This window comes from Ranitomeya imitator, chromosome 1 (assembly GCF_032444005.1).
Source record: "Ranitomeya imitator isolate aRanImi1 chromosome 1, aRanImi1.pri, whole genome shotgun sequence".
NCBI lineage: Eukaryota > Metazoa > Chordata > Amphibia > Anura > Dendrobatidae > Ranitomeya > Ranitomeya imitator.
This window is the reverse complement of record NC_091282.1, coordinates 783,311,563-783,338,622: the sequence shown is the minus strand read 5'-3', so window position 1 is coordinate 783,338,622 and position 27,060 is coordinate 783,311,563. Positions and strand designations below refer to the sequence as shown.

Genomic DNA, 27,060 nt, shown 5'->3' with positions numbered 1-27,060 from the left:
CCAATTACACTTAGGGCTATTTAGTTTGGAAAAACAAAGGCTAAGAAGTGATCTTATATATATGTATAAATATATGAGGGGACAGTACAAAGACCTTTCTGATGATCTTTTTAATCATAGACATGAGACATAATAACAGACGCGGATTCTTTACTGTAAGAGGAGTGAGACTATGGAACTCTCTGCCGTATGATGTTGTAATGAGTGATTCCCTCCTAAAATTTAAGAGGGGATTGGATGCCTTTCTTGAAAAAGTATAATGTTACAGGTTATATATACTAGATTCCTTAATAGTGTGTTGATCCAGGGAACTAGTCTGATTGCTGTCTGTGGAGTCGGGAAAGAATTTTTTTCCCCAATGTGGAGCTTACTCTTTGCCACATGGATTTTTTTTGCCTTCCTCTGGATCAATATGTTAAGGCATGTTAGGTTAGGCTATGGGTTGAACTAGATGGACTTAAAGTCTTCCTTCAACCTTAATAACTATGTTACTATGTAACTTCGAATCGTGAACTGACTAGCGGTCTTGAGCAGTGTGGTGGCGGAAGACTGCTTCCCAGATGAAAGACTGGCATCGGTAGTCAGTACCAGCCATTGAACGGGTAGGAAAGACTTTTCCCGGTTGAGGGAAGAATTCAACGTCCACCACATGAGAGTCTCTCTGACCTGCAGGGACAAGTGGCACCTGTGGTCGAGAGAGAATGGGTTTCTGTCCCAAATTACCAGGAGGGCATGTTGTAGGGGACGAAGGTGCAGTTTGGCAAAAGGAAGCGCTTCCATTGAGGCCACCATCTTTCCTAGTACCCTCATTGCACGGACGGAGTGAGGGGAAGACTGACGAAGCGCTCAGGCTCCTTGTTGAAGGGCTAAGACCTTGTCTGGAGGGGGAATTACCAACCCCCGAGACGAGTCCAGGTACTTTCCTAGAAAGGAAATCTGTTGGACTGGAACAGGAGAGATTTGCTTAAGTGTCTCAGCCAGCCCAGGTGAGAAAGGGTATCGCAAGTAATGTGAACGGACTCTGCGCAGTCGTGGAAAGACGGACCCTTGATCAACAGGTCGTCCAGATAGGGCAGAACGATCACACCCTGAGAGTGCAGGATGGGACATGACAGCCGCCATGACCTTTGTGAATACTCTGGGGGCCGTAGCGAGGTCAAAGGCCAGGGCCGTGAATTGAAAATACTGGTCAGCAAAGCGCAGGAATCTCTGGTGAGGGGGGGAAAAAAAAATCGGAATATGTAAGCAAGCGTCTCGGATGTCGATTGAAGCCAAGAATTCTCCCTCTTCCAGGGAAGTGATAACTGAGCGCAGACATTCCATGGGGAAATGACAGACCTTGACAAACTTGTTTAGAAGTTTGAGGTCTAGTATGGGTCTTACCTTTCCGTCCATCTTTGGGACGATGAAAAAGTTCAAATAGAAACTCTGAAACCTTTCGCTTTCTGGGACGGGGACAATGACGCAATCATGACGCAGTGAGTCTATGGCCCGGGAGAAAGCGTTTGCTCTTGCCTCTGAAGAGGGAGGACGGGAAAAAAAGAAATGTGAAAGAGGGCGCGTAGCAAAGTCGATCTTGTGTCCGGACGACGCCAGATCACTCTCACTCGTAGGAGACGAAGGAAAGCCAGACCTGACGAAGGTAGGTGGCCGCCTACCCTGTCGGTGTCAACCAGATAGCGCTGGAAGTCAGTATGAAGAAAATCTCTGGGACCTAGGACCTTTAGGTCTCGACTGCTTGGGTCGGGATTTCAAATGCTGGTTAGGTCTGTACGAGACCTGAGCTCCTCCACTCCTTCGTGGAGAACGTCCTGAACCGGATGAAGTAGTGGTAGTGGCCCAGCCTGGAGTGGAGCGAAAGGAACAGAAACGGATTTGTTGCTGTCTCCGAAAGGGACGCCTAAGGCTACTTTCACACTAGCGTCGTTTGGCCTCCGTCGCAATGCGTCGTTTTGGAGAAAAAACGCATCCTGCAAATTTGCCTGCAGGATGCGTTTTTTCTCCATAGACTTTCATTAGCGAAGCATTGCGACGGATTGCCACACGTCGCATCAGTCATGCGACGGATGCGTCGTGTTTTTGCAGTCCGTTGGGACAAAAAAAAGTTCCATGCATGCGCGGCCGGAACTCCACCCCCTTCTCCCCGGACCTTACAATGGGGGCAGCGGATGCGTTGAAAAACTGCATCCGCTGCCCCCGTTGTGATTTTATTTCACAGTATGCGTCGGTACGTCGGCCCGACGCACTGCGACGGGCCCGTACCGACGCTAGTGTGAAAGTAGCCTTAAGGTACCTTCACACTAAGCGACGCTGCAGCGATACCGACAATGATGTCGATCACTGCAGCGTCGCTGGAGAGCTGTCACACAGACAGCTCTCCAGCGACCAACGATGCCGGTAACCAGGGTAAACATCGGGTTACTAAGCGCAGGGCCGCGTTTAGTAACCCGATGTTTACCATGGTTACCATCGTAAAAGTAAAAAAAACAAACACTACATACTTACCTACCGCTGTCTGTCCCCGGCGCTGTGCTTTCCTGCACTGACTGTGAGCACAGCGACCGGAAAGCAGAGCGGTGACGTCACCGCTGTGCTTTCCGGCTGGCCGACGCTGACACAGGATGCAGGATGAGTGCAGAGAAGCACAGCGCCGGGGACAGACAGCAGAAGGTAAGTATGTAGTGTTTGTTTTTTTTACTTTTACGATGGTAACCAGGGTAAACATCGGGTTACTAAGCGCGGCCCTGCACTTAGTAACCCGATGTTTACCCTGGTTACAAGTGAAGACATCGCTGAATCGGTGTCACACACGCCGATTCAGCGATGTCAACAGGAAGTCCAGCGACGAAAGAAAGTGCTGGCCTTCTAGCTCCGACCAACGACATCACAGCAGGATCCTGATCGCTGCTGCGTGTCAAACACAATGATATCGCTAGCCAGGACGCTGCAACGTCACAGATCGCTAGCGATATCGTTGTGAAGTTGTTTAGTGTGAAGGTACCTTTAGTCTCTGTTGGGGAAGGAATTTACTCTTTCCTCCCGTAGCATGGGAAATAAGCTCATCCAGCTTTTCTCCAAATAAGTGACCGCTTTGATAAGGAAAGTAGGTGAGAGACTTTTTTGATGCAGAGTCCGCCTTCCACTCTCTGAGCCATAGTGTCATTCTGATAATGATGGCATTGGCTGCTGACTGAGCAGCACAGCCGGCCGCATCCAAGGATGAATGTACCAGGTAATCGCCTGCCAAGGAAGGTTACTACTCTGAAGTGAAGTAGCTAAGGAGTCTAATCAGAAAACCATTGCCTTAGCTACCCATGCTGTGGCAAAGGATGGATAGAGAGCCGAACCTGAGGCCTCAAAAACAAAGCGGGCCAAGCTATCTGACGGTCCGTGGGATTTTTGATGGATGAGCCATCCGGCACAGGCAGGAGAGTTTTGAACGCTAGGCGGGATACTGGGGGATCTACCGCTGGAGATTCAGCTCAATCTTTTTTCAGATCAGCTGAAAAAGGATACTTTCTTCAAGAGGCCTTTGTCCTGTGAAGCATTTATCCAGGTGTTCTCTGTGCCTATTAACTATGGCTCTAAATTCAAGATGAATAGAAAATGCCTTATGAGAGCGTTTAATCCTCTTAAAGGACACGATTTGATCCGGGGCGGAGTCGGAATCTTCCCAACATTTAAAGCCTGGTTGACAGCCTCTATTAGCGAATCCACTGTTTTCTGAAAATCTGGTGAATCCGGATCTAAGGAACCATCAGATTCACACTCAGATTCATGTTCGCTACTGACCTCTGGAGAGGGAGAGTGAGAAACAGAGCTCTGAGGCGACAAGGCACGTGTCTGCTCAGGAGATGTGCTACGGATCCGTTTTCTAGGTGCCTGATGGCTTCTAGAGTGCTTTCGGCTCCTGCTAACCTTCTGCTCCTGGCTTGGGAAGGATCCGTCTACATCAGTCCTGGAAATGCTCCGGTCCCCCGAAGGATCACGGAGGGATTCAATCGCTTTGGCCAGTGAGCCATGGATTGAGACAGTGACGAAGCCCACTCAGGGAGACTAGGTACACTGGGCTTGGTGGCAGCGGAGGGCTCCTGAGCGCAGTTGGGGTCACAGGCATTGCACAGAGGCAAACTCTGAGCCTTAGGAAACGCAGACTGGCAGGAGGAGCATGAAGTAAAGAATATAGCGATAGTCTTGTTAGACTTTTTAGATGCCTTAGGCTGGGACATGATGTACCCTTTAATGTGGCCCTATAATAATAGGGACTGCTGCGAAGGGATACTGCTAAGAAAAGGTGTTACAACAGGGAAGAGGTATGTATAATTCAGCGCTCCCTTACCCAGGTCTGTGTCCCAGCTCCTTCTGCGTTTCTCCAACTGCGTGGTCCCTGCACTGAGAACACCTGCTGCCGGGTCCTGATGGCAGTTAGTGTGTTCTGAGGCGGTCTTGGGGGAGAAAGATGACCCCCGAGATCTCAGAGGCACTTCTCGTGCTGTGTGGGAATACTCTCAATCCACCATCCCTTTAGAAGGGAAGTGGAGAAGGACCGTCCGCCTCCTTGTACCATCGGCTTTAACAGTGGTGGTGCAGTGGTGGCTGCTCGGATGCCAAAAGAGGGGCCACTGTACATCCAAGGGGTCAAATCCCCTAGGATGGGACAGGGCTAAGTGAGAAAGCAGCTGACAGCACATCAGAAGAGAAATGAGATGCACGCTCCAAGTCCTTAGACCAAATTGGACATAGTAACTCCAAAAGTAGAATGAGGAACAGCATCCATTCCAGGTGAAAAAAAATAGAAAAAAAACTTTATTCCGCCATCATACAACATTTCGACCAATGTTGGTCTTTATCAAGTATGATACTTGATAAACACCACCATTGGTCGAAACGTTGTATGATGGCGGAATAAAGTTTTTTCTATTTTTTTCACCTGTACTGGATGCTGTTCCTCATTCTACTTTGGGACAGGGCTAAATGTCCGGCATTAGGCCTGGCTAAGGAAGAGGATACATGGAGGCGACACTCCATGTGCTCGTCCGTTAGGGGTGTGGGGAGATCAGTGCATCCCATGTCGCAGGAGAGGATACAGAGAGGCGACACTCTCCGTGCTCGCCTGTTGATGGTTCGGGGAGATCAGAACCTTGAAAGGATCCGTCGCCCTTTCATTCCACTTGGAAAAATGTAAAAATTGGTAAAAATAAAATAGTAAAGAGCTGTAGGTCTGAAGACCAGACCTGGGTGCCTTCTACGGACACTAAGCAAGAACTGGTTCTCTGGGAGCCAGCACGAGGGTGTATACTGCAGAGGAGGAGCTAACTCTTTTTGTGTTAACTTAGTGTCAGCCTCGTAGTAGCAAGCAGCATACACCCATGGTCTGTGTCCACCAATGAGGCGAAGGAGAAAATAAATCTTTATGGTGTCAAATCCACTTGCTGTGTTTGGAAAAAGAAAGATGAGTTTAACCCCAAGAACACCGTCCCAACCGTGAAGCATGGTGGGGGAAACATCATACTTTGGGGGTGCTTTTCTGCAAAGGAGACAGGATGACTGCACTGTATTGAAGGGAGGATAGATGGAGTCATGTATCGTGAGATTTTGGCCAAAAACCTCCTTCCCTCAATAAGAGCATTGAAGATGGGTCGTGGCTGAGTCTTCCAGCATGACACTGACCTGAAACACACAGCCAGGGCAACTAAGGAGTGGCTCCATAAGAAGCATTTCAAGGTCCTGGGGTGGCCTAACCATTCTCCAGACCTAAACCCAATGGAAAATCTTTGGAAGGAGATGAAACTCGATGTTGCCCAGTGACAGCCCAAAACCTGAAAGATCTGAAGATGATGTATGGAGGAGTGGACCAAAATCCCCACTTCAGTGTGTGCAAACTAGGTCAAGAACTACAAGAAACATCTGACCTCTGTAATTACAAAGAAAAGGTTCCCGTACCAAATATCAAGTTTTGATTTTCTATTGTATCAAATACTTAATTCATGCAATAAAATTAATTATGTAAAAATCATACAATTTGATTTTCTGGATTGTATTTTCAGATCTGTCTCTCACAGGTGAAGTGCACCTACCATAACAATTACAGACCTCTCCATTCTTTGCAGTGGGAAAACTTGCAAAATTGGCAGTGGATGAAATACATATTTTCCCCACTGTAGATAGATAATAGACGGCCGCTGACCGGGAAGTTGTAGGCGCAGTTTTTCCTGACGGCTGAGTACTTCTTCTCCAGCTCCATGCTCTCCATTGGGCCGTCGTTGTGGCCGTTCTCTTGGTGGAGCCCCAGCCTGCAGAGCTTCTTGTAGAAGTCCAGGAACCACATGTGCTGCTCTGGGGTGAAGAGGCCTAGAAGACAGCACAGAGTCAGGACGCTCGCCTCCTCCGGCTGTACGCGGAGCCGCCCAATAGTCGCAGTATGTCGCCTTCAGCAAGTGACAGTTAAGTGAAATCATGGCGCAGTAATCACCGGAGCTGCGCTACACATTAAAGCTGAAAACAAAGGAAATTTCAGAAAAACACTAATTATGGAAGGTAACATCAGGTAACGCTAAAGAATCGGGGGTGACTCATGCCGCGTGAGCGAAGAAGGAGCTTGGGGTCACCAACAGAAAATGACTAATACACAAAGGTACTGGACAATCTGCAGCTCCTGAGCTCACACTACTCATATGCTCTGCAAGGCATGCTAGGAGTTGTAGTTTTTCGATGGAGAGCAGCCGCTGTGCTATAGGATTCAGTGTCAATAGTCAGCTCAACTATGGATCCCAGCTATAGAAATAATAGGGGGCAGCTCTACATCCCCCAATAAGAGAGCGGGTCTACGTTCCCCTCTAGAGTGGGGGCGGTTCTACGTGCCCCTACAGGAGAGCGGGCCTACGTGCCCTTCCAGGAGAGAGGGCCTACGTGCCCCTACAGGAGAGAGGGCCTACGTGCCCCTACAGGAGAGAGGACCTACGTGCCCCTACAGGAGAGAGGGCCTACGTGCCCCTACAGGACAGAGGGCCTACGTGCCCCTACAGGACAGCGGGCCCACGTGCCCCTACAGGACAGCGGGCCCACGTGCCCCTACAGGACAGCGGGCCCACGTGCCCCTACAGGACAGCGGGCCTATGTGCCCCTGCAGGAGAGCGGGCCAATGTGCCCCTACAGGAGAGCGGGCCTACATGCCCCTACAGGAGAGCGGGCCTACATGCCCCTACAGGAGAGCGGGCCTACGTGCCCCTACAGGAGAGCGGGCCTACGTGCCCCTACAGGAGAGGGGATCTACGTCCCCCTACAGGAGAGGGGGGGTCTACGTCCCCCTACAGGAGAGGGGGACTATGTCCCCCTACAGGAGAGGGGGTCTACGTCCCCCTACAGGAGAGGGGGTCTACGTCCCCCTACAGGAGAGGGGGTCTACGTCCCCATACAGGAGAGCGGGTGTGGGTCTACGTCCCCCCACAGGAGAGCGGAGGCGGGTCTACGTCCCCCCACAGGAGAGCGGGGTCTTTTCTACATCCCCCCACAGGAGTAAGGGGTCCGGTCTACGTCCCGCTCCAGAAGAGCGGGTGTACATCCCCCAACAGGAGAGCGGGGGCGGGTCTACATCCCACCACAGGAGCGGGGGCGGGTCTACGTCCCCCTACAGGAGCGGGGGCGGGTCTACATCCCCCTACAAAAGATCGGGGGGCGGGTCTACATCCCCCTACAGGAGACCGGGGGGTGGGTCTACATCCCCATACAGGAGCAGGGGCGGGTCTACGTCCCCATTCAGGAGCAGGGGCGGGTCTACCTCCCCCTCCAGGAGAGCGGAGGTGGGTCTACGGCCCCCTGCAGGAGAGCAGGGGCGGGACTACATCTTGCTCTTTTGTGACACTGTGTACCGGACCTTCAGAGAGGCAGGCATTTATAGTTTTAGAAAAGCCATTATCAGTTCAGGAGCAATGCATTTTGGGAAAAGAAGGAAGGAAAAATGTTGAAGAGAAACTGTCAACTCAAAACCAACGGATAGCATGAAACACGGGATTGCTTACCTGGTAATGTGTTTTTTCGTAACCCACGATAGCACCACGAGAGAGGGGATCCGCCCTTCAAGGACAGGAAACTTTCAAGATAAAAAGGGCGGCTCCTCTCTCCGCATCAGTTGTTTTCCAGAGCATGAGAGAAACTCCAACGATAAGTGTACACTCAAAATAACTTATCCAACTATATATTCAAATCAATATTATCCACGCCAAGGGGAGTGTCTTACAACTAAAATTCACTGAACAAAAAGGAGTGATTAAGAAGGGAGAGAATAAAAGTGTGCCATCATAGGTTACGAAAAAACACATTACCAGGTAATTAACACCCATGTTTTTCAGTCACCCACAAGAGAATTTCAGAGATCTAGATTCTTAGATAGGGATCACCGCTTGCAGAACCCTTCTGCTGAACATGAGGTCTGAGGAGGCAGACAGGACTAACCTATAGTGCTTGAAGAAAGTAGAAGGAGATGACCATGTGGCCGCCTTTCAAATCTGGTCGATGGAGGCATTTGCTCTTTTGCTCTTTCCGCCCAGGACATAACCATGGCACTCGTAGAATGTGCCTTCAGACCTTCAGGAATAGCCCTGCCTTCACTAACATAAGCTAGCTTTATGGCATCCCTCACCCACCTAGCTATAGTTTGCTTGGACACTTTGGCCCTTCCTTGACCCCTGAAAGGACACAAACAGGGCTCTCCATTTCCTCCAAGGTTCTGTCATCTCTAAATAACGTAGAAGACACCTCCTAACGTCTAGAGTATGCAGCTTTTCTTCCTTCTGGTTGTTTGGGTTAGGGCAGAAGGATGGTAGGTATATTTCCTGAGCTCTGTGGAATTTTGTTACCACCTTAAGGAGGTAAGCAGGGTCAAATTTTAACACTACCCTATCCTCCATGACCTAAGTGTACAGAAGGTCTGCTGATAAAGCATGTAAATCACTTAAGGTACCTTCACACATAACGATTTCGTTAACGATATCGTTGCTTTTTGTGACGTAGCAACGATATCGTTAATGAAATCGTTATGCGTGACAGCGACCAACGATCAGGCCCCTGCTGGGAGATCGTTGGTCGCTAAGAATGATCAGGACCTTTTTTTGGTCGCTGATCACCCGCTGTCATCGCTGGATCGGCGTGTGAGACACCGATCCAGCTATGTGTTCACTGGTAACCAGGGTAAATATCGGGTTACTAAGCGCAGGGCTGCACTTAGTAACCCGATGTTTACCCTGGTTACCATTGTAAAAGTTAAAAAAAAAAAAAAAAAAACAGTACATACTCACATTCCGGTGTCTGTCACGTCCCCCGGCGTCAGCTTCCCTGCACTGTGTCAGCGCCGGCCGGCCGTAAAGCAGAGCACAGCGGTGACGTCACCGCTGTGCTCTGCTTTACGGCCGGCCGGCGCTGACACAGTGCAGGGAAGCTGACGCCGGAGGACGTGACAGACACCGGAATGTAAGTATGTAGTGTTTTTTTTTTTAAACTTTTACAATGGTAACCAGGGTAAACATCGGGTTACTCAGCGCGGCCCTGCGCTTAGTAACCCGATGTTTACCCTGGTTACCCGGGGACTTCGGCATCGTTGGTCGCTGGAGAGCTGTCTGTGTGACAGCTCTCCAGCGACCACACAACGACCTAAACAGCAACGATGCAGCGATCGGCATCGAGTCTATATCGCTGCAGCGTCGCTAAATGTGACAGTACCTTTATTCTTCAGGCCAAAGTAAGTGCTACTAACAAAGCTGTCTTCAGTGAAACCATCTTTTCAGAGACTGAGTCTAGAGGCTCAAAGGGACTCTCTGCCAATTGCGACAATACCAGATTCAGATCCCATGGAGGCCTAGGAGATGGAACGGAGCTGGATCTGCAACAGGCTCTAATGAACCTGGCCACCCACCTATTATTCGTCAGGTCACAATTATATAAGGTCCCCAGTGCTGAAACCTGAACTTTAAGGGTACTAACTGCTAGGCTGAGCTCTAGTCCTTTCTGAAGGAATTCTAGTATGGATACTAGATACTAACAGGACCTACCCTTCCCGAAACGGTAGGGTAATAATAATAAAAAGTAATAAAAAGTAATAATCTTCTCCAAATCCTCCCATAAATTTTAGTACCTACCAGCTTTCTGCTACTAAGCAGGGTGGAGACTAACCTTGCCAAGAAACCCTTCCCCTCTAAAAGTGGCCTCTAAAATTTGCATTCTCAGGTGTCCTCCGAGTATTTTTTAGTGCTCGGAGATTTAGTTTTCCTTGCAGCAGCTGAATGATTTACATCTCTTAGCCAGCTTGATTACATGTGGGGATTCCCAAGCAACCAGGCAACCCCCACATGTACTTAAGCTGGCTAGTAGCTGTAAATCATTCAGCTGCAGTGATGAAAACTAAATCTCCGAGCACCTACATATACTCGGAGGACACCCCAGCAAGCTCGCGAATTCTCGAGTAACGGGTATATTCGCTCATCACCAATCTCTAACCACCATCTGAGTGACCGAACACCAGTCTGTGAGAGAGTTAACATCCCTTCTAGACAACCCTGCAGAACCAGCTCGCTCTCCAGCACACACCACTTAAGATCCCTTGTGTGGAACTGTGCCCACTTCACCACCGGTATACAGGCAGTTAGTGACCCCAAAAGCGGCATTGCTGTCCTGTGGGTCATTCTGGGATTCGCCATTGCTGATGAAACAAGTTCCTTGATCTTTCTCTCTTTTTCCTCCGGCAGACAACATTCCTGTCTTACTGAGTCTATTATCAGACAAAAGAAAACTTGTACAGTCACTGGCTCCAGTCTTCACTTCAGTAGGATCAAATGCTACCCCAGAGTCTAGCAAGGCGTTTCTGACCAACGCGACTTGCTCCCGACAGTGGAGAAGAATTGAATTCCCCACTATTAAAAAGTCGTCCAGATATGGTATTACTAAAATGTCTTTCTCCCTGAGATGAGCCGTTACTTCCACAACCAGCTTCGTGAATACCCAGGAGGCTACTGCTAGCCCGAAGGGGAGAGCACAGTATTGAAATTGATATAATTGACCTCTTATTTGTACGGCTACCCTGAGAAACCTCCGATCTTGCTTGTGGATGGGGACATGATAGTAAGCGTCCTTGAGGTCCAGGACCGGGAAGAGGACTTTTATAGCCGTACTTATTGACTCCATCTTGAACAAAGGGATTACTAAAAACTTGTTGAGGCACTTCAAGTTTATAATAGTCCTCCAAGAACTGTCTGGCTTTTTTTTTATCAGAAATAGGAGGGAATAGAACCCCTTTCCCCTAATGGGAACCTCTTCCAGAATGTGCTTCTCATATTATCTCGTCCTCCAGGGCTTGTTGTTTTTGCTGAGTAGATTGTACTGGTGTCTTTACGAAGGTTTGTGGTGGGAGATTATAGAAATTTAGCTTCAGACCTGACCCCACAATCTGCAGGATCCAGGTACTTGAAGAAATTCTCTCCCAGGCCGAGAGGAAATAAGAGAGCCTCCCTCCCACCAGGGAAAAGAAGTCATTGGGGAGGTTTTTTGGACTCTCTGGAAGACTTCCCAAAAAGGAAACCTCTTCCTCCTATGGACTGTTTGTCTGGTCTGTCCCGTCCTCTGAATGTCTGTCTCTTGTACCGGCAACCCATCCGAAAGGATCGCTGAAGGGACGGAAAAGGGAGCTTCGGAAACCCTTTCTTCTTATCCCCTGCTTTCTCTAATATCTCATCCAGCGCTAACCCAAATAAAAAATTTCCATAGCAAGGAAGAGAACAGAGCTTGGCCTTACCCTGCATATCACCAGGCCAACATTTGCTAAGTCCGCTGACGCTTCCGCCAAAAACGCTGCTGCAGCGTTAATAGTGGGGACTGCCGCTAGCATTGTCTCTCTTGGGATTCGCTGCTCTAGCTGGTCCTCGAGGTTATCCAGACAGACCTTCAAGGTTCTAGCCGCACATGTAGCCGCAATGGCTGGCCTAAATGCCCCAGCCGAGGATTCCCAAGCCACCTTAAGGAAACTGTCCGTTTTTCTATCTAAAGGCTCTATCAATGACCCAAAGTCTCCAAACGGGAGAGAAAACTTCCTTGAGATTTTAGAAACTGCAACGTCCAACTTGGGGGCTTTGTCCCAGGAGGAGGATGCTTCCTCATCAAAAGGGTATTTTCGCTTAAGGGATGTAACCCCTTGTGCTCTTCTGTCCGGCCTCTCACGTTCCCTCTTAATGAGACACTGCAACTCTTCATTCACAGGAAAGTTTCTACGTTTTTTCTTTTGTAGACCACCTAACATAAGGTCCTGTGCCGACCTCTTAGTTTTTTCATCCACTAGCCCCATAGTGGACCGTACTTCCTTTATCAGTCTATCCGTTACATCTACTGGAAAACCCAACTCCTCTTCTGAGCTGCTAAAGGATAAGTCCGACTGATCCGAGTATCCTGGCTCTGATGTTGAGGACTCAACATGTGATGAAGCGGATGGCTGGATTTATCACTTCCCCTATTGCCACTGACTGTCAGGGCCTGCATCATGCTAACTGATTTACGGACCTCCGAATGGATTAAGGACCTTAGACCGGCTGAAAAATTAGGGGTTTCTTCAGAAATTGTGCGTTCTATACTATCTTGGCATAACTTTTTAGTCCATTCTAGCTGCTGATCACATAGGGGGCACACCCTATTCTTCAAATTAATTTTACTCTTTTTAGGGACCCCCTACTCTCCATCCCAAAAATAATGAGAGAGAGAGGGAAAGAGTGGGAGAGAGAGACAGGAAAAGAGAAAGAAACAGACATTAGCATAGTGCACTTTTTTTCGTAGGTCATTTACCACTCGGACGCTTTATATGCGTACCGAATCCGAAGGATGGATGACGTCAGAAATGTCTCCTTCAGAGATTATGGCTCTCTCCTTCCTTGCACGATGGTCCGCCCGTATACTGCAAGTGGGGCCCTCGCTGCTGTTGCAGCGCAACTGCTGAGGATCGTGACTCCTCTTATCCTGTGGCCGTGAAGGACGCTTCTTGGGGCGCGACTTCCAGTGCGCGCTCTCCAACACCACACGTCCTCGGAAGCTACTGCTTGCGCGCCTCACACCGGGGCAAGGACTGCCAGGGGCACCACAAGGCTAAAAAGATGTGCTATCCATCTCGGTCATTTTCTACCGCCGGGCCTGCCTGCAGCCCGCAGGTGACCGACAGGCAGGGGGGAAAAGCATAGTTACTTACCGATAACGGTATTTCTCAGAGCCCATGACAGCACCACAGAGAGAGGGGATCTGCCCTTCAGAGACAGGAAACCTATAGGATAAAAGGGCGGTACTTCTCCCCTGCATCAGTTTGGTTTACAGAGTATCGGAGGTCCTCCAGATAAGTGACAATAAAAAATATACACTTTTAACATATTGCTTAAAATGTGTACACCGTGTCTATATTAAAAAAAACACACTTCGTATAATATAAAGTGCTCACCGCACACATGATTGGGGGGGGGGGGGTTGAATAAGCGGGTGCTGTCATGGGCTCTGAGAAATACCGTTATTGGTAAGTAACTACGCTTTTCTCAGTCCCCCATGACAGCACCACAGAGAGAATTGAAGAGATTATTGCTTAGGGAGGGACCACAGCCTGCAGAACCCTTCTTCGGAAGGTTAAGTCAGATGAAGAGGCTAGGTCTAGACGGTAGTGTCTACAAAAGGTTGAAGGTGATGACCAGGTGGCCGCCTTACAGATTTGGTCTATTGATACCTCCGACCTTTCGGCCCAGGAGGTCGCCATAGCCCTTGTAGAGTGCGCTTTCAGCCCCTCGGGAACTGTGTTTTCTCTAGACGAGTACCCATGGAAGCTTTGGGTCCTTTTCTGGGTCCCTGGAAACAGATAAAGAGAGACCCTTCCTTCCTATGCAGCTGGGTGGATTCTAAGTATTGAGCTAGACACCTTCTCACATCTAATGTGTGGAATTTTTCTTCTTTCTTATTTTTAGGGTCAGGGCAGAAGGAAGGAAGAATTATTTCCTGGGACCTGTGAAATTTGGACGCAATCTTGGGTAGATAAGCAGGGTCAGTTTTTAGGATAACCCTATCATCCAGGATTTGTGTAAAGGGAGGCCTTGCGGATAGGGCCTGGAGATCACTTTATTCTATGGGCAGATGTTAAGGCTACGAGAAGGGCTGTTTTAAGTGATAAGGTTTTAAGGGGTATTGACTCTATAGCCTTAAACGGGGATTCTGTTAGAGCTAACAAGACTAGGTTTAAGTCCCAAGTTCGTAGTCTTTTTATGGTTATGGGTCTAGCTCTAATAGCAGCTTTAATGAAACGTGTTACCCAAGGGTTAGCAGCTATATTTTCACTGTACAATGCCCCTAAAGCAGCTATCTGTACTTTTAAGGTGCTTACTGAGAGGCCCAGATCTAGACCTTTTTGTAGAAATTCTAACACCTCAGCAACTGGGACCCCATCTTGTAATTTTACCCCGGAGGTGGACAGAAATTTTGCCATAGCTTTTAGTGGTTACAGTTTTCCTACTTTTCAATACTGTGGAGACTAATTTATCAGAAAAACCCCTTCCCTTTAGTAGTGACCTTTCAAATTCCACACTGTCAAGTGGAGACTCTCTGACTGAAGGTGGAGCAAAGGTCCCTGTGATAGGAGGTCCGGAAGATCCGCAAGAACGCAGGGATCGGTGACCGATAGCATCCTCAGCCAGGAGAACCAGGTCCTTTTGGGCCAGAAAGGGGCTATTAGAATGAGCCTCGCCCTGTCCTGTCTGATTTTCCGCAGAACTGCCGGGATGAGTATAGGAGGGGGAAAGGCATATGCGAGACCCTGAGTTCAGGGAATCGCGAATGTATCCAGCGCCCGAGGGCTCCCCCCCCTTTTACTTTTCTGTTGTCTACATTGGCAAAAAGGACTAATACAGGGACCCCCCAAAGCTTTGTGATCTGATCGAAGATGCGTTGATTTAGTGTCCACTCCCCCGGTTTTAAATGGGTACGGCTTAAAAAGTCTGCTTTCTGATTCCCTACTCCTTTTATATGTAGCGCAGAGAGGGATAGGAAGTTGTTCTCTACTAAGCTGAAGATTTTTGAAGTGGCCTTCATTAGGGTTTGAGACCTGGTCCCCCCCCTGGTGGTTCAGGTAGGCTACCACTACCTGATTGTCCGAAAATACCCGGACATGATGCCCCTGTAGGCTGTGAAGGAAGGATAATAGGGCACGGCCCACCGCCCAGAGTTCTTTTTGGTTTGAGGAAGCCTTGAGTTCCTGACCCGTCCAAATTCCCTGAGAGACACTGTTGCCCAGGTGAGCTCGCTTCCCCATGGGACTTGCGTCTGTGGTAACTATTCGGGATACCTCTATTACCTAAGGTACCCCTTTTGACAGGTTGTTGGGATCCAACCACCAAGCTAGGGAATGAATAGTGGCTGAACTTAGAGTCATGTGGTCTTCTAGACGCCCTCTTAGTGTAATCTGATTCCTCAGAATGTCCCACTGGAGGTCTCTCGTGTGGAGTTGTGCCCACTGGACTGCTGGGAGGCAGGCAGAAAGGGACCCCAGTAATGACATCGCCCTTCTTAAGGTCATATGAGGGTTTGAACAAGCTTTTAAACACAAGATTTAATATTTTTTGTTTTTTCTGGTCTGGAAGACAACATTCTTGTGTTATGGAGTCCAAGGTTAGGCCCAAAAACTCTTGAACTCTGGTTGGCTCTAGTCTTGATTTTTGAAGATTTAGAAGCCAGCCTAACTTTGTTGGAGTATTTATCACTCTGTCGCATTGTTGATGGCAGTGTTGGGCTGAATTGCTCACAATCAAAAAGTCACCCAAGTATGGAACTATCAAAATGTATTTTTCTCTTAGATGGGCCATCATTTCCGCTATCAATTTGGTTAATATTTGGGGTGCCACTGATAAGCCAAATGGAATGGCTTTGTATTGGTATTCCCTTACTTCCCCTCCCAAGACTACTGCTAGTCTGAGGTATTTCTGGGAGTTCTTGTGGATGGGGATGTGATAATATGCGTCGCTGAGATCCAACACTATCATGAAACAGTCCGGAAACACGTTTTTGATCGTTGATTTTATTCATTCCATCATTGAATCTCTGGTTCTTCACATAACTGTATAGCTTCCGCAAATTTATTATTGTGCGGAAGGACCCGTCCGGTTTTGGAACTAGGAACAATGGGGAATAGAAACCTTTCCCTCTTTCTAGTGGGGGGACTTCCTGGATGACGGCTTTGTTTATGAGCTTTATAATCTCTTGTTCTAAAGCATGTTGTTGTTGGGGTGAGGATTTCAGCGGAGTGACCACATAAAATTTTGAGGAGGAAGGGAAGTATAGTCTATTGGAAGCCCCAATTTTATCAAATTCAATATCCAGAGGCTGGTTGAGATTTTTTCCCAGGCCGGGAGGAACTGAGATAATCTCCCTCCCACCCTAGGGGGGATGTCACTTAGGGGTCTTTTTATCTCTTGAGAAATTAACGAAAAGGAACCCCCTATCTTCTCTCCTTTTCCCATCATCCCTTCTGCTCTGCTCCCTTGGGGGCCTTCTCCGGAAAAACTTCCTATTCCGAAAGGGCCGCTTAACAAATGGTGTGGCCAGGTTAGGGAACCCTTTTTTCTTGTCTCCTGCTTTTTGCAAAAGATCATCTAGGGTCTACCCAAACAAAAATTTTCCTTCGCATAGGATTGAGCAAAGTTTTTGTTTAGTTTGTAGGTCACCTGGCCGACTTTTTAGCCATAATGTCCTACGAGCTGCGTTTGATAGGGCTGCTGATTTAGAAGTGAGTTTAATCGAGTCAGCTGAAAGTCTGCCAGAAAGGCTGCCGCCCCTATCATCATGGGAATAGATTCTATCACCTTATTTCTGGATATGCCATCCCTCAGTTGTTTTTCTAAATTATCAACCCAAATCATTAGGGATCTAGAAGTGCATGCGGCTGCTATTGCTGGCCTTAAACATCCTCCTGCCGATTCCCAGGCCCCTTTAAGGAAGGTATCCGCTCTTTTGTCAAGGGGATCCTTCAGGGTTCCCATGTCCTCAAACGGCAACACAAATTTTTTTGAGGCCTTCGCTACTGCTACGTCAAGTTTAGGGGCTTTATCCCATGAAGTAGAAGCCTCCTCGTTGAAGGGATATTTCCTTTTAAGGGAGGGTACCGACGAGTTTTTCCTCTCTCACTTTTCCCACTCCCTTTTAATTAAAGCTTGGATGTTTTCGTTAAGAGGGAAGACTTTGCGCTTTTTTCGCCTAATCCTCCAAACATTATGTCCTGAACCGTCTTGTCAGGACGGTGATCCAGCACCCCCATGGCTGATCTTACTGCCTTCACAAGTGCATCGACTTCATCTAGAGGAAAGCAATGGTGACCTCAGCTCTTGTTATCGGAGGAAGAGGAGGAGGAATCCCATGTATCCGAGTCTCCCCTGTCAGAACTAGAGAAATCGGAGTGGGAATAGGGTATAGGTGTTTTCCCCTTAACCTTTTCCCCCTCTTTAAGGGATTTAAACACTGTCTCTACCTCTGATTTTATTACAGATCGTAATTCAGAGGCGAAGTTTGGGGTTTCCCCACAGAGGACTTGTCCTATACAGGAGTCACAGAGCTTCTTATCCCAGGATTGTGGTAGGGCCTTTTCCTTGCCTAAAATAAATAGAGAAGAGGGGACCCCAATTATACTAGTGAACTTTCACGAAGATCACTCACCAATCTGGAGCAGCCACAGGTACCGGTTCTGGAGGAGGCGTAGGATCCTGTATGAGATCCATAGGTGGTGCTGTTGGCTGGTTCACAACACTGGAGCCTTTGCTATGCTGCGCGGAATGGCTGCTGGACCGAGTATTGTGGGTGCCAGCAGAAGACCTATTCCTCTGCACAGCCGACTTGCGCTGGTGGTGGCGCTGGTGGTGGCGCTGCTGCTGCTGCTGTAGTGGCTGCAGCGACTGGAGCTGCTGGTTGCTGTCCTCCATGGCTTATTCTTCCTTGGACGGCATGCAGCAAAGGAGCTCCGCTGTCCCCCTTGTTTTTAACCTGGCGCCAATACCAGCCCCCTCCTCTATGGCTGCGTCACTGGGAAAGCACTGGATTCTCCATTTTTTTTTCTTCCCTCTGTTCTGCGCATGCGCGCGCTGCCCGGGACACGGAAATTGATACAAGTAGATCCGGGGTGGTGGCCATCTTGGTGCACCTCATGCACACACCGCGCATGCACCCGCCCCGAATCCGGAAGTGCTCGCTCTTTCTGGCGCGGTATTCATCCTGGACAGACCTTCTCATGCGTGCCGGGTTCCAGAAGCCCCTACCTTCTATCCGGAGTGGTGGCTGCGCTTCCCCCCGCGCATGCTGCAGACCCATCGGTCCCAGCAGTGGTGGCATCGGACACCGCACCAGCCGTGACAGGGGCCTCCCCGCTGCCATAACCCGACTGGCCGGCTCCGGGTTCTTCATACTTCAGGTACCGATCCTACTAGGTTCCCAGTCAGGGACAGGAAGCCAAACTGATGCAGGGGAGAAGTACCGCCCTTTTATCCTAGAGGTTTCCTGTCCCTGAAGGGCGGATCCCCTCTCTCTGTGGTGAGGTCATGGGGAACTGAGAAAAACATGTCAGTGGCACTGGAGGAAGAGAGGCCCGGACGTCTGTACACCAGAGACCGGTGTCCAAACGCACAGGGAGGGCAAGATATTCTGCCCTGTGTGTTGCTACCGAAACCATGGCAGCGACCGCAGCAGACCAGGTCTGCCCAAAAAAAACGGCCGCCCCAGTCCCAGGCATCCTCTTCTTCTAATTCTTCCACCCGGGCACCGATGTGCTCCTGGGTGTCGTGGCATGGCAAAAAAGGCCTACCCACACTTCACTCAGGGAGGACACGATATCGTGGCCTCCGAGGCGCTACCGGTACCAAACGACGGCCGCTGCAGACCCAGGTTCCGGCCCAGTTATTCTCTTCTATCTTCCTGATCTTTATCCTGAGGATTCCCCATCAAGGACAGGAAACCAACTGATACGGAGAAAGGAGCCGACCTTTTTATCTTGAAGGTTTCCTGTCCTTGAAGGGCGGATCCCCTCTCTCGTGGTGCTGTCATGGGTGACTGAAAAAATCAGAATCACTCTCTGCCTGAATGCAACATTTAAAAGTTTTTGGGACTCTCAGAACACGGATCCCATGTATCAGCCCATCATAGCAAATCCGGTGCATTAATATTAAAAGTAAATATCCCTTTAACAGTGACCCACCTTGTAACCCATGACAGAGCTTCCCGAGATGCAAGGACAGAGAAGTGAGGACGGATTCATCGGCTTTGAAAGATTTCTCACAAAACGACTTGACCAGAGGAAGAACAATCTGACTTCTGTCATCTGGAAGGAAGAAATGTTCATATGACAAAAATATTACATCGTCTCGCTGCTTTGCGATATCACTACATTGTATCATTGTCATAATTACATTTTATCATTATAAAACCAAATAGATACCGCGCTTGAGGAGAAAGAAGAAAAAACCCTACAGAGTGATCCAAGGATTAAATGCCAAGCAAAGCAGTAGTTCTACTCTTATTAGTAGAATGATAGTAACAATGGTTAAAAAAATGAGACAACTCAACAAACTGCCCGCATAATAAGCCCGTAATCCTGTCACCAAAGAGACACCTGTAGCTATCAGCTTACCTATATGTGTTGGGTGCTGCGGCGTGCGGTGTGCTGCTGGAGGTTTACTTGTTGATTGCAGATGACCAGGGCTGCGGCACTGTCTGTGCCAGGTGGTGGAGCGCGATGTGGGACCAGGGCTTATTATGCGGGCAGTTTGTTGAGTTGTCTCATTTTTTTAACCATTGTTACTATCACTCTACTAATTGGAGTAGAACTACTGCTTTGCTTGGCATTTAATCCTTGGATCACTAAGTAGGGTTTTTTCTTCTTTCTCCTCAAGCGCGGTATCTATTTGGTTTTATAAGTTACACATATACGGGTGGCACTACTCTGTTTGACTCCAGCAGCTGAGGAGTATTGCTTTCTAGGGTGAGCGCCAGTGTTATTCTATATTCCACATTTTTATAATTATATTGCTATATTGTATCATAATATCGCTGCATTGTGTCATTATATCGCTGCAGTGTGTCACATCGCTACATTGTGTCATTGTATCGCTACATTGTGTCATTATATTGCTGCATTGTGTCATTATATTGCTACATTGTATATCGCTGCATTGTGTTATCATATCAATGCATTGTGTCATTATATCGCCAGATTGTATCATATCGCTGCATTGTATCATTAGATCGCTGCATTGTGTCATTATATTGCTACATTGTATATCGCTGCATTGTGTCATCATATTGCTGATTTTGTGTAATCATATCGCTGCATTGTGTCCTTATATCGCTACATTGTGTCATCATATCGCTGAATTGTGTCATCATATCGCTGCATTGTGTCATTATATGGCTACATTGTATCATTATATTGCTTCATTGTATCATTGTGGCCCCCCAATCCCAGCCCTCTTTCCCATTTCTGAATGTGGAGGACTCGTATAGCTTCTCCTCATGATTCTATGTGATACTGATCATGAGTAACCTTACTACTTATATACCAGTCACACCCAGAGCTGAACTCTGAATTCTGCTTCCTCTTTAAGCTGACATCCGAACCGTTCTTATTGGTGATCATGTGATTTTCAGGACCGTACCGTGATCGAACATAGATAACAAGTTCACTAGGGTCTCGAAGGCGGCGAGTCGAACGGTGCTCCCTTCATCTCTGGCAAGCTCAATAAGCTCCGGGAGAATGGCGGCTTTGGTTAATTCTGCCCTACAACAAAAAAGAAAGTCGATTAACACTCATAAATCATCCCTACCACCACATGCTGATGCTGTACATGCTCCTATACAATGCACCCTGGTTTGCCCTATCATTGCTGCAGAATGTAAAGTGAGTCATTGTGCCCTATGTACGGGGCAGCATTGATGGCAGTGACGTACGCCGGCCTATGGCCTCTGATATACCGGTATACAGCTCTGCTCTACTGGGCTCTGTATATAAGGGAGCACAGCTTCCAGGGGGACCATCCCTGTAGACACAGTCCCCCCATGCAGCCCACACAGCAGCACATGGAGGCAGTACATACTGCGTACTCTGGGCTCAGTCGAGTACATGGAGACACCACGCAAGCTGCAGGAACAGAGACACGAGTCATCCATTGGCGGCAGTCATCACTGCATCGTTTTCTGCAGTCCTCGTCTTTTGTTTCATCCCTTTCAGCCATTACTGGGCCAAGGAGACTCCCCCACAAGATCTACAAAGGACACGTTCACAGCCCAGTCAGAGGGGGCTGCAGGAATGTGAGGACGCCCCCGTACCGGGAAATCATTCTCACCAAGCCCTCACATAGGAGCGAAGCTTAGAATTGAGGGATTCAAGTGGAGCCGCACCTGCACTAAACTACACTGCATATTAGGGAGGCACGACCATCAAACACCCCATCATTCCCATACAAGTCCTACCTCTGCATATTCCGGCATGACTGATGAATTTGGAGTCATATACTGGAGAAAGGCGTCTATTAATGATGAAAACGTGACTGCGAACATTCCACAAGAGACTACAGTAATTAGAGAAATTGGTGCAGAAAACCAGAGCATCGCCCTGAATAACCCAAAATATCACTGCTCTATAGCGCTGGGACCAATGACTGACATCAGGAGGTATATAGTATACTAGATGGCCCGATTCTAACGCATCGGGTATTCTAGAATATGTATGTCCACGTAGTATATTGCCCAACCATGTAGTATATTGCCCAGTCACGTAGTATATTGCCCAGCCACGTAGTATATTGCCCAACCACGTAGTATATTGCCCAGCGACGTAGTATATTGCCCAGCGACGTAGTATATTGCCCAGACACGTAGTATATTGCCCAGACACGTAGTATATTGCCCAGACACGTAGTATATTGCCCAGACACGTAGTATATTGCCCAACCACGTAGTATATTGCCCAGCGACGTAGTATATTACCCAGCGACGTAGTATATTGCCCAGCGACGTAGTATATTTCCCAGACACGGAGTATATTGCCCAGACACGTAGTATATTGCCCAGACACGTAGTATATTGCCCAGCCACGTAGTATATTGCCCAACCACGTAGTATTATTGCCCAGACACGTAGTATATTGCCCAGACACGTAGTATATTGCCCAGACACGTAGTATATTGCACAGCCACGTAGTATATTGCACAGCCACGTAGTATATTGCACAGCCACGTAGTATATTGCACAGCCACGTAGTATATTGCACAGCCACGTAGTATATTGCACAGCCACGTAGTACATTGCACAGCCACGTAGTACATTGCACAGCCACGTAGTACATTGCACAGCCACGTAGTACATTGCACAGCCCGCGCAGTACATTGCACAGCCCGCGCAGTACATTGCACAGCCCGCGCAGTACATTGCACAGCCCGCGCAGTACATTGCACAGCCCGCGCAGTACACTGCACAGCCCGCGCAGTACATTGCACAGCCCGCGCAGTACATTGCACAGCCCGCGCAGTACATTGCACAGCCTGCGCAGTACATTGCACAGCCCGCGCAGTACATTGCACAGCCCGCGCAGTACACTGCACAGCCCGCGCAGTACATTGAACAGCCCGCGCAGTACATTGCACAGCCACATAGTAGTATATAATACAGCCCACGTAATATATTGCACAGCCCACGCAGTATATAGTAATGTGGGCACCATATCCCTGTTAAAAAAAAGAATTAAAATAAAAAATAGTTACATACTCACCCACCGTTGGCCCCCGGATCGAAGCGGTTACCGACGCTCCTCGCGCGCTCTGTTCTGAAGAGTGCATTGCGGTCTCGCAAGATGATGACGTAGTCACTGTGCACATACATCACTTTCCTTGCATTATACCCCAGAGCTGTGCTCACTATTCTGCTGGTGCCATCACTGTGTACATACATTACTGATCCAAAGTTATATCCTGTATTATATTCCAAAGCTGTGCTCACTATTCTGCTGGTGGAGTCACTATGTACATACATTACATTACTGATCCAGAGTTACATCCTGTATTATACTCCAGAGCTGTGCTCACTACTCTGCTGGTGCAGTCACTGTGTACATACATTACATTACTGATCCTGAGTTGCATCCTGTATTATACCCAGAGCTGCACTCACTATTCTGCTGGTGCAGTCACTGTGTACATAGATTACTGATCCAGAGTTACATCCTGCATTATATCCCAGAGCTGCACTCAATATTCTGATGGTGCAGTCACAGTATACATACATAAAATTACCGATCCTGTACTGATCCCGAGTTACATCCTCTGTATTATATTCCAGAACTGTGCTCACTATTCTGCTGGTGCAGTCACTGTGTACATACTGTACATTACTGATCCTGAGTTACATCCTGTATTATACTTCAGAGCTGCACTCACTATTCTGCTGGTGAAGTCACTGTGTACAAACATTACATTACTGCTCCAGAGTTGCATCCTGTATTATATTCCAGAGCTATGCTCACTATTCTGCTGGTGCAGTCACTGTATACATACATAAAATTACAGATCCTGTACTGATCCCGCGTTACATCCTGTATTATGTTCCAGAACTGTGCTCACTATTCTGCTGGTGCAGTCACTGTGTGCATACATTACATTACTGTTCCTGAGTTTCATACTGTATTATACCCCAGAGCTGCACTCGCTATTCTGCTGGTGCAATCACTGTGTACATACATAACATCACTGATCCTATACTGATCCTGATTTACATCCTGTATTATACTCCAGAGCTGCACTCACTATTCTGCTGATGGAGTCACTGTGTACATACAGTACAGAGCAAAATTTTGGACACACCTTCTCATTTAACCCCTTTACCCCCAAGGGTGGTTTGCACGTTAATGACCGGGCCAATTTTTACAATTTCTGACCACTGTCCCTTTATGAGGTTATAACTCTGGAACGCTTCAATGGATCCTGGTGATTCTGACATTGTTTTCTCGTGACATATTGTACTTCATGACAATGGTAAAAATTATTTGATAGTACCTGCGTTTATTTGTGAAAAAAACGGAAATTTGGCGAAAATTATGAAAATTTCGCAATTTTCCAACTTTGAATTTTTATGCAATTAAATCACAGAGATATGTCACACAAAATACTTAATAAGTAACATTTCCCACATGTCTACTTTATATCAGCACAATTTTGGAAACAAAATTTTTTTTTGTTAGGGAGTTATAAGGGTTAAAAGTTGACCAGCAATTTCTCATTTCTACAACACCATTTTATTTTAGGGACCACATCTCATTTGAAGTCATTTTGAGGGGTCTATATGATAGAAAATACCCAAGTGTGACACCATTCTAAAAACTACACCCCTCAAGGTGCTCAAAACCATATTCAAGAAGTTTATTAACCCTTCTGGTGCTTCACAGGAATTTTTTGAATGTTTAAATAAAAATGAACATTTAACTTTTTTTCACAAAAAATTTAATTCAGCTCCAATTTGTTTTATTTTACCAAGGGTAACAGGAGAAAATGGACCCCAAACATTGTTGTACAATTTGTCCTGAGTATGCCAATACCCCACATGTGGGGGTAAACCACTGTTTGGGCGCATGGCAGAGCTCGGAAGCGAAGGAGTGCCATTTGACTTTTCAATGCAAAATTGACTGGAATTGAGATGGGACGCCATGTTTCGTTTGGAGAGCCCCTGACGTGGCTAAACATTGAAACCCCCCACAAGTGACACCATTTTGGAAAGTAGACCCCCTAAGGAACTTATCTAGAGGTGTGGTGAGCACTTTGACCCAACAAGTGCTTCACAGAAGTTTATAATGTAGAACCGTAAAAATAAAAAATCATATTTTTTCACAAAAATTATCTTTTTGCCCCCAATTTTTTATTTTCCCAAGGGTAAGAGAAGAAATTGGACCCCAAAAGTTATTGTACAATTTGTCCTGAGTACGCTGATAGCCCATATGTGGGGGTAAACCACTGTTTGGGCGGATGGGAGAGCTCGGAAGGGAAGGAGCGCCGTTTGACTTTTCAATGCAAAATTGACAGGAATTGAGATGGGACCTCATGTTGCGTTTGAAGAGCCACTGATGTGCCTAAACATTGAAACCCCCCACAAGTGACACCATTTTGGAAAGTAGACCCCCTAAGGAACTTATCTAGAGGTGTGGTGAGCACTTTGACCCACCAAGTGCTTCACAGAAGTTTATAATGTAGAACCGTAAAAATAAAAAATCATATTTTTTCACAAAAATTATCTTTTTGCCCCCAATTTTTTATTTTCCCAAGGGTAAGAGAAGAAATTGGACCACAAAAGTTGTTGTACAATTTGTCCTGAGTACGCTGATACCCCATATGTGGGGGTAAACCACTGTTTGGGTGGATGGGAGAGCTCGGAAGGGAAGGAGCGCCGTTTGACTTTTCAAAGCAAAATTGACAGGAATTGAGATGGGACGCCATGTTGCGTTTGAAGAGCCACTGATGTGCCTAAACATTGAAACCCCCCACAAATGACACCATTTTGGAAAGTAGACCCCCTAAGGAACTTATCTAGAGGTGTGGTGAGCACTTTGACCCACCAAGTGCTTCACAGAAGTTTATAATGCAGAGCCGTAAAAATAAAACAAAATTTTTTTCCCACAAAAATTATTTTTTTAGCCCCCAGTTTTGTATTTTCCTGAGGGTAACAGGAGAAATTGGACCCCAAAATTTGTTGCCCAATTTGTCCTGAGTGCGATGATACACCATATGTGGGGGGAACCACTGTTTGGGCACATGGGAGGGCTCAGAAGGGAAGGAGTGCCATTTGAATGCAGACTTAGATGGAATGGTCTGCAGGTGTCACATTGCGTTTGCAGAGCCCCTAATGTACCTAAACAGTAGAAACCCCCCACAAGTGACACCATTTTGGAAAGTAGACCCCCTTAGGAACTTATCTAGATGTGTGCTGAGCGCTTTGACCCACCAAGGGCTTCACAGAAGTTTATAATGGAGAGCCGTAAAAATAAAACAAAAATTTTTTCCCACAAAAATTATTTTTTAGCCCCCAGTTTTGTATTTTCCCGAGGGTAACAGGAGAAATTCGACCCCACAATTTGTTGTCCAATTTGTCCTGAGTGCGCTGATACCCCATATGTGGGGGGGAACCACTGTTTGGGCGCATGGGAGGGCTCGGAAGGGAAGGAGCTCCATTTGGAATGAGGACTTAGATGGAATGGTCTGCAGGTGTCACATTGCATTTGCAGAGCCCCTAATGTACCTAAACAGTAGAAACCTCCCACAAGTGACACCATTTTGGAAACTAGACCCCCTAAGGAACTCATCTAGATGTGTTGTGATAGCTTTAAACCCCCAAGTGTTTCACTACAGTTTGTAACGCAGAGCCGTGAAAATTAAAAAAAAAAATCTTTCCCCCCAAAATTATTTTTTAGCCCCCAGTTTTGTATTTTCCCGAGGGTAAGAGGAGAAATTCGACCCCAAAAGTTGTTGTCCAATTTGTCCTGAGTACGCTGATACCCCGTATGTTGGGGGAAACCACCGTTTGAGCGCATGGCAGAGCTCGGAAGGGAAGGAGCGCCATTTGGAATGCAGACTTAGATGGAATGGTCTGCAGACGTCACATTGCGTTTGCAGAACCCCTAATGTACCTAAACAGTAGAAACCCCCCACAAGTGACCCCATATTGGAAACTAGACCCCCCAGGGAACTAATCTAGATGTGTTGTGAGAACTTTGAACCCCCAAGTGTTTCACTACAGTTTATAACGCAGAGCCGTGAAAATAAAAAATCTTTTTTTTCCCACAAAAAATATGTTTTAGCCCCGAGTTCTGTATTTTCCCAAGGGTAGCAGGAGAAATTGGACCCCAAAAGTTGTTGTCCTATTTGTCCTGAGTACGCTGATACCCCATATGTTGGGGTAAACCCCTGTTTGGGCACACGGGAGAGCTCGGAAGGGAAGAAGCACTGTTTCACTTTTTCAACGCAGAATTGGCTGGAATTGAGATCGGACGCCATGTCG

The 27,060-nt window shown here is 47.5% G+C and overlaps 1 protein-coding gene across 4 annotated transcripts in view; it reads right to left on the bottom strand.

Annotated features, from left to right (window-relative positions):
- Positions 1-27,060, bottom strand: part of PPP4R4 (protein phosphatase 4 regulatory subunit 4) — a 128,119-nt gene that overhangs the window by 32,168 nt on the left and 68,891 nt on the right. For all 4 annotated transcript variants that reach the window (XM_069737275.1, XM_069737293.1, XM_069737283.1 and 1 more), the window contains exons 8-10: positions 20,682-20,803; positions 19,226-19,348; positions 6,188-6,351 (exon numbers count right to left, since the gene is read on the bottom strand). In XM_069737275.1, coding sequence (XP_069593376.1) covers positions 6,188-6,351; positions 19,226-19,348; positions 20,682-20,803 — 409 coding nt within the window. The remainder of the gene's footprint in view (positions 1-6,187; positions 6,352-19,225; positions 19,349-20,681; positions 20,804-27,060) is intronic.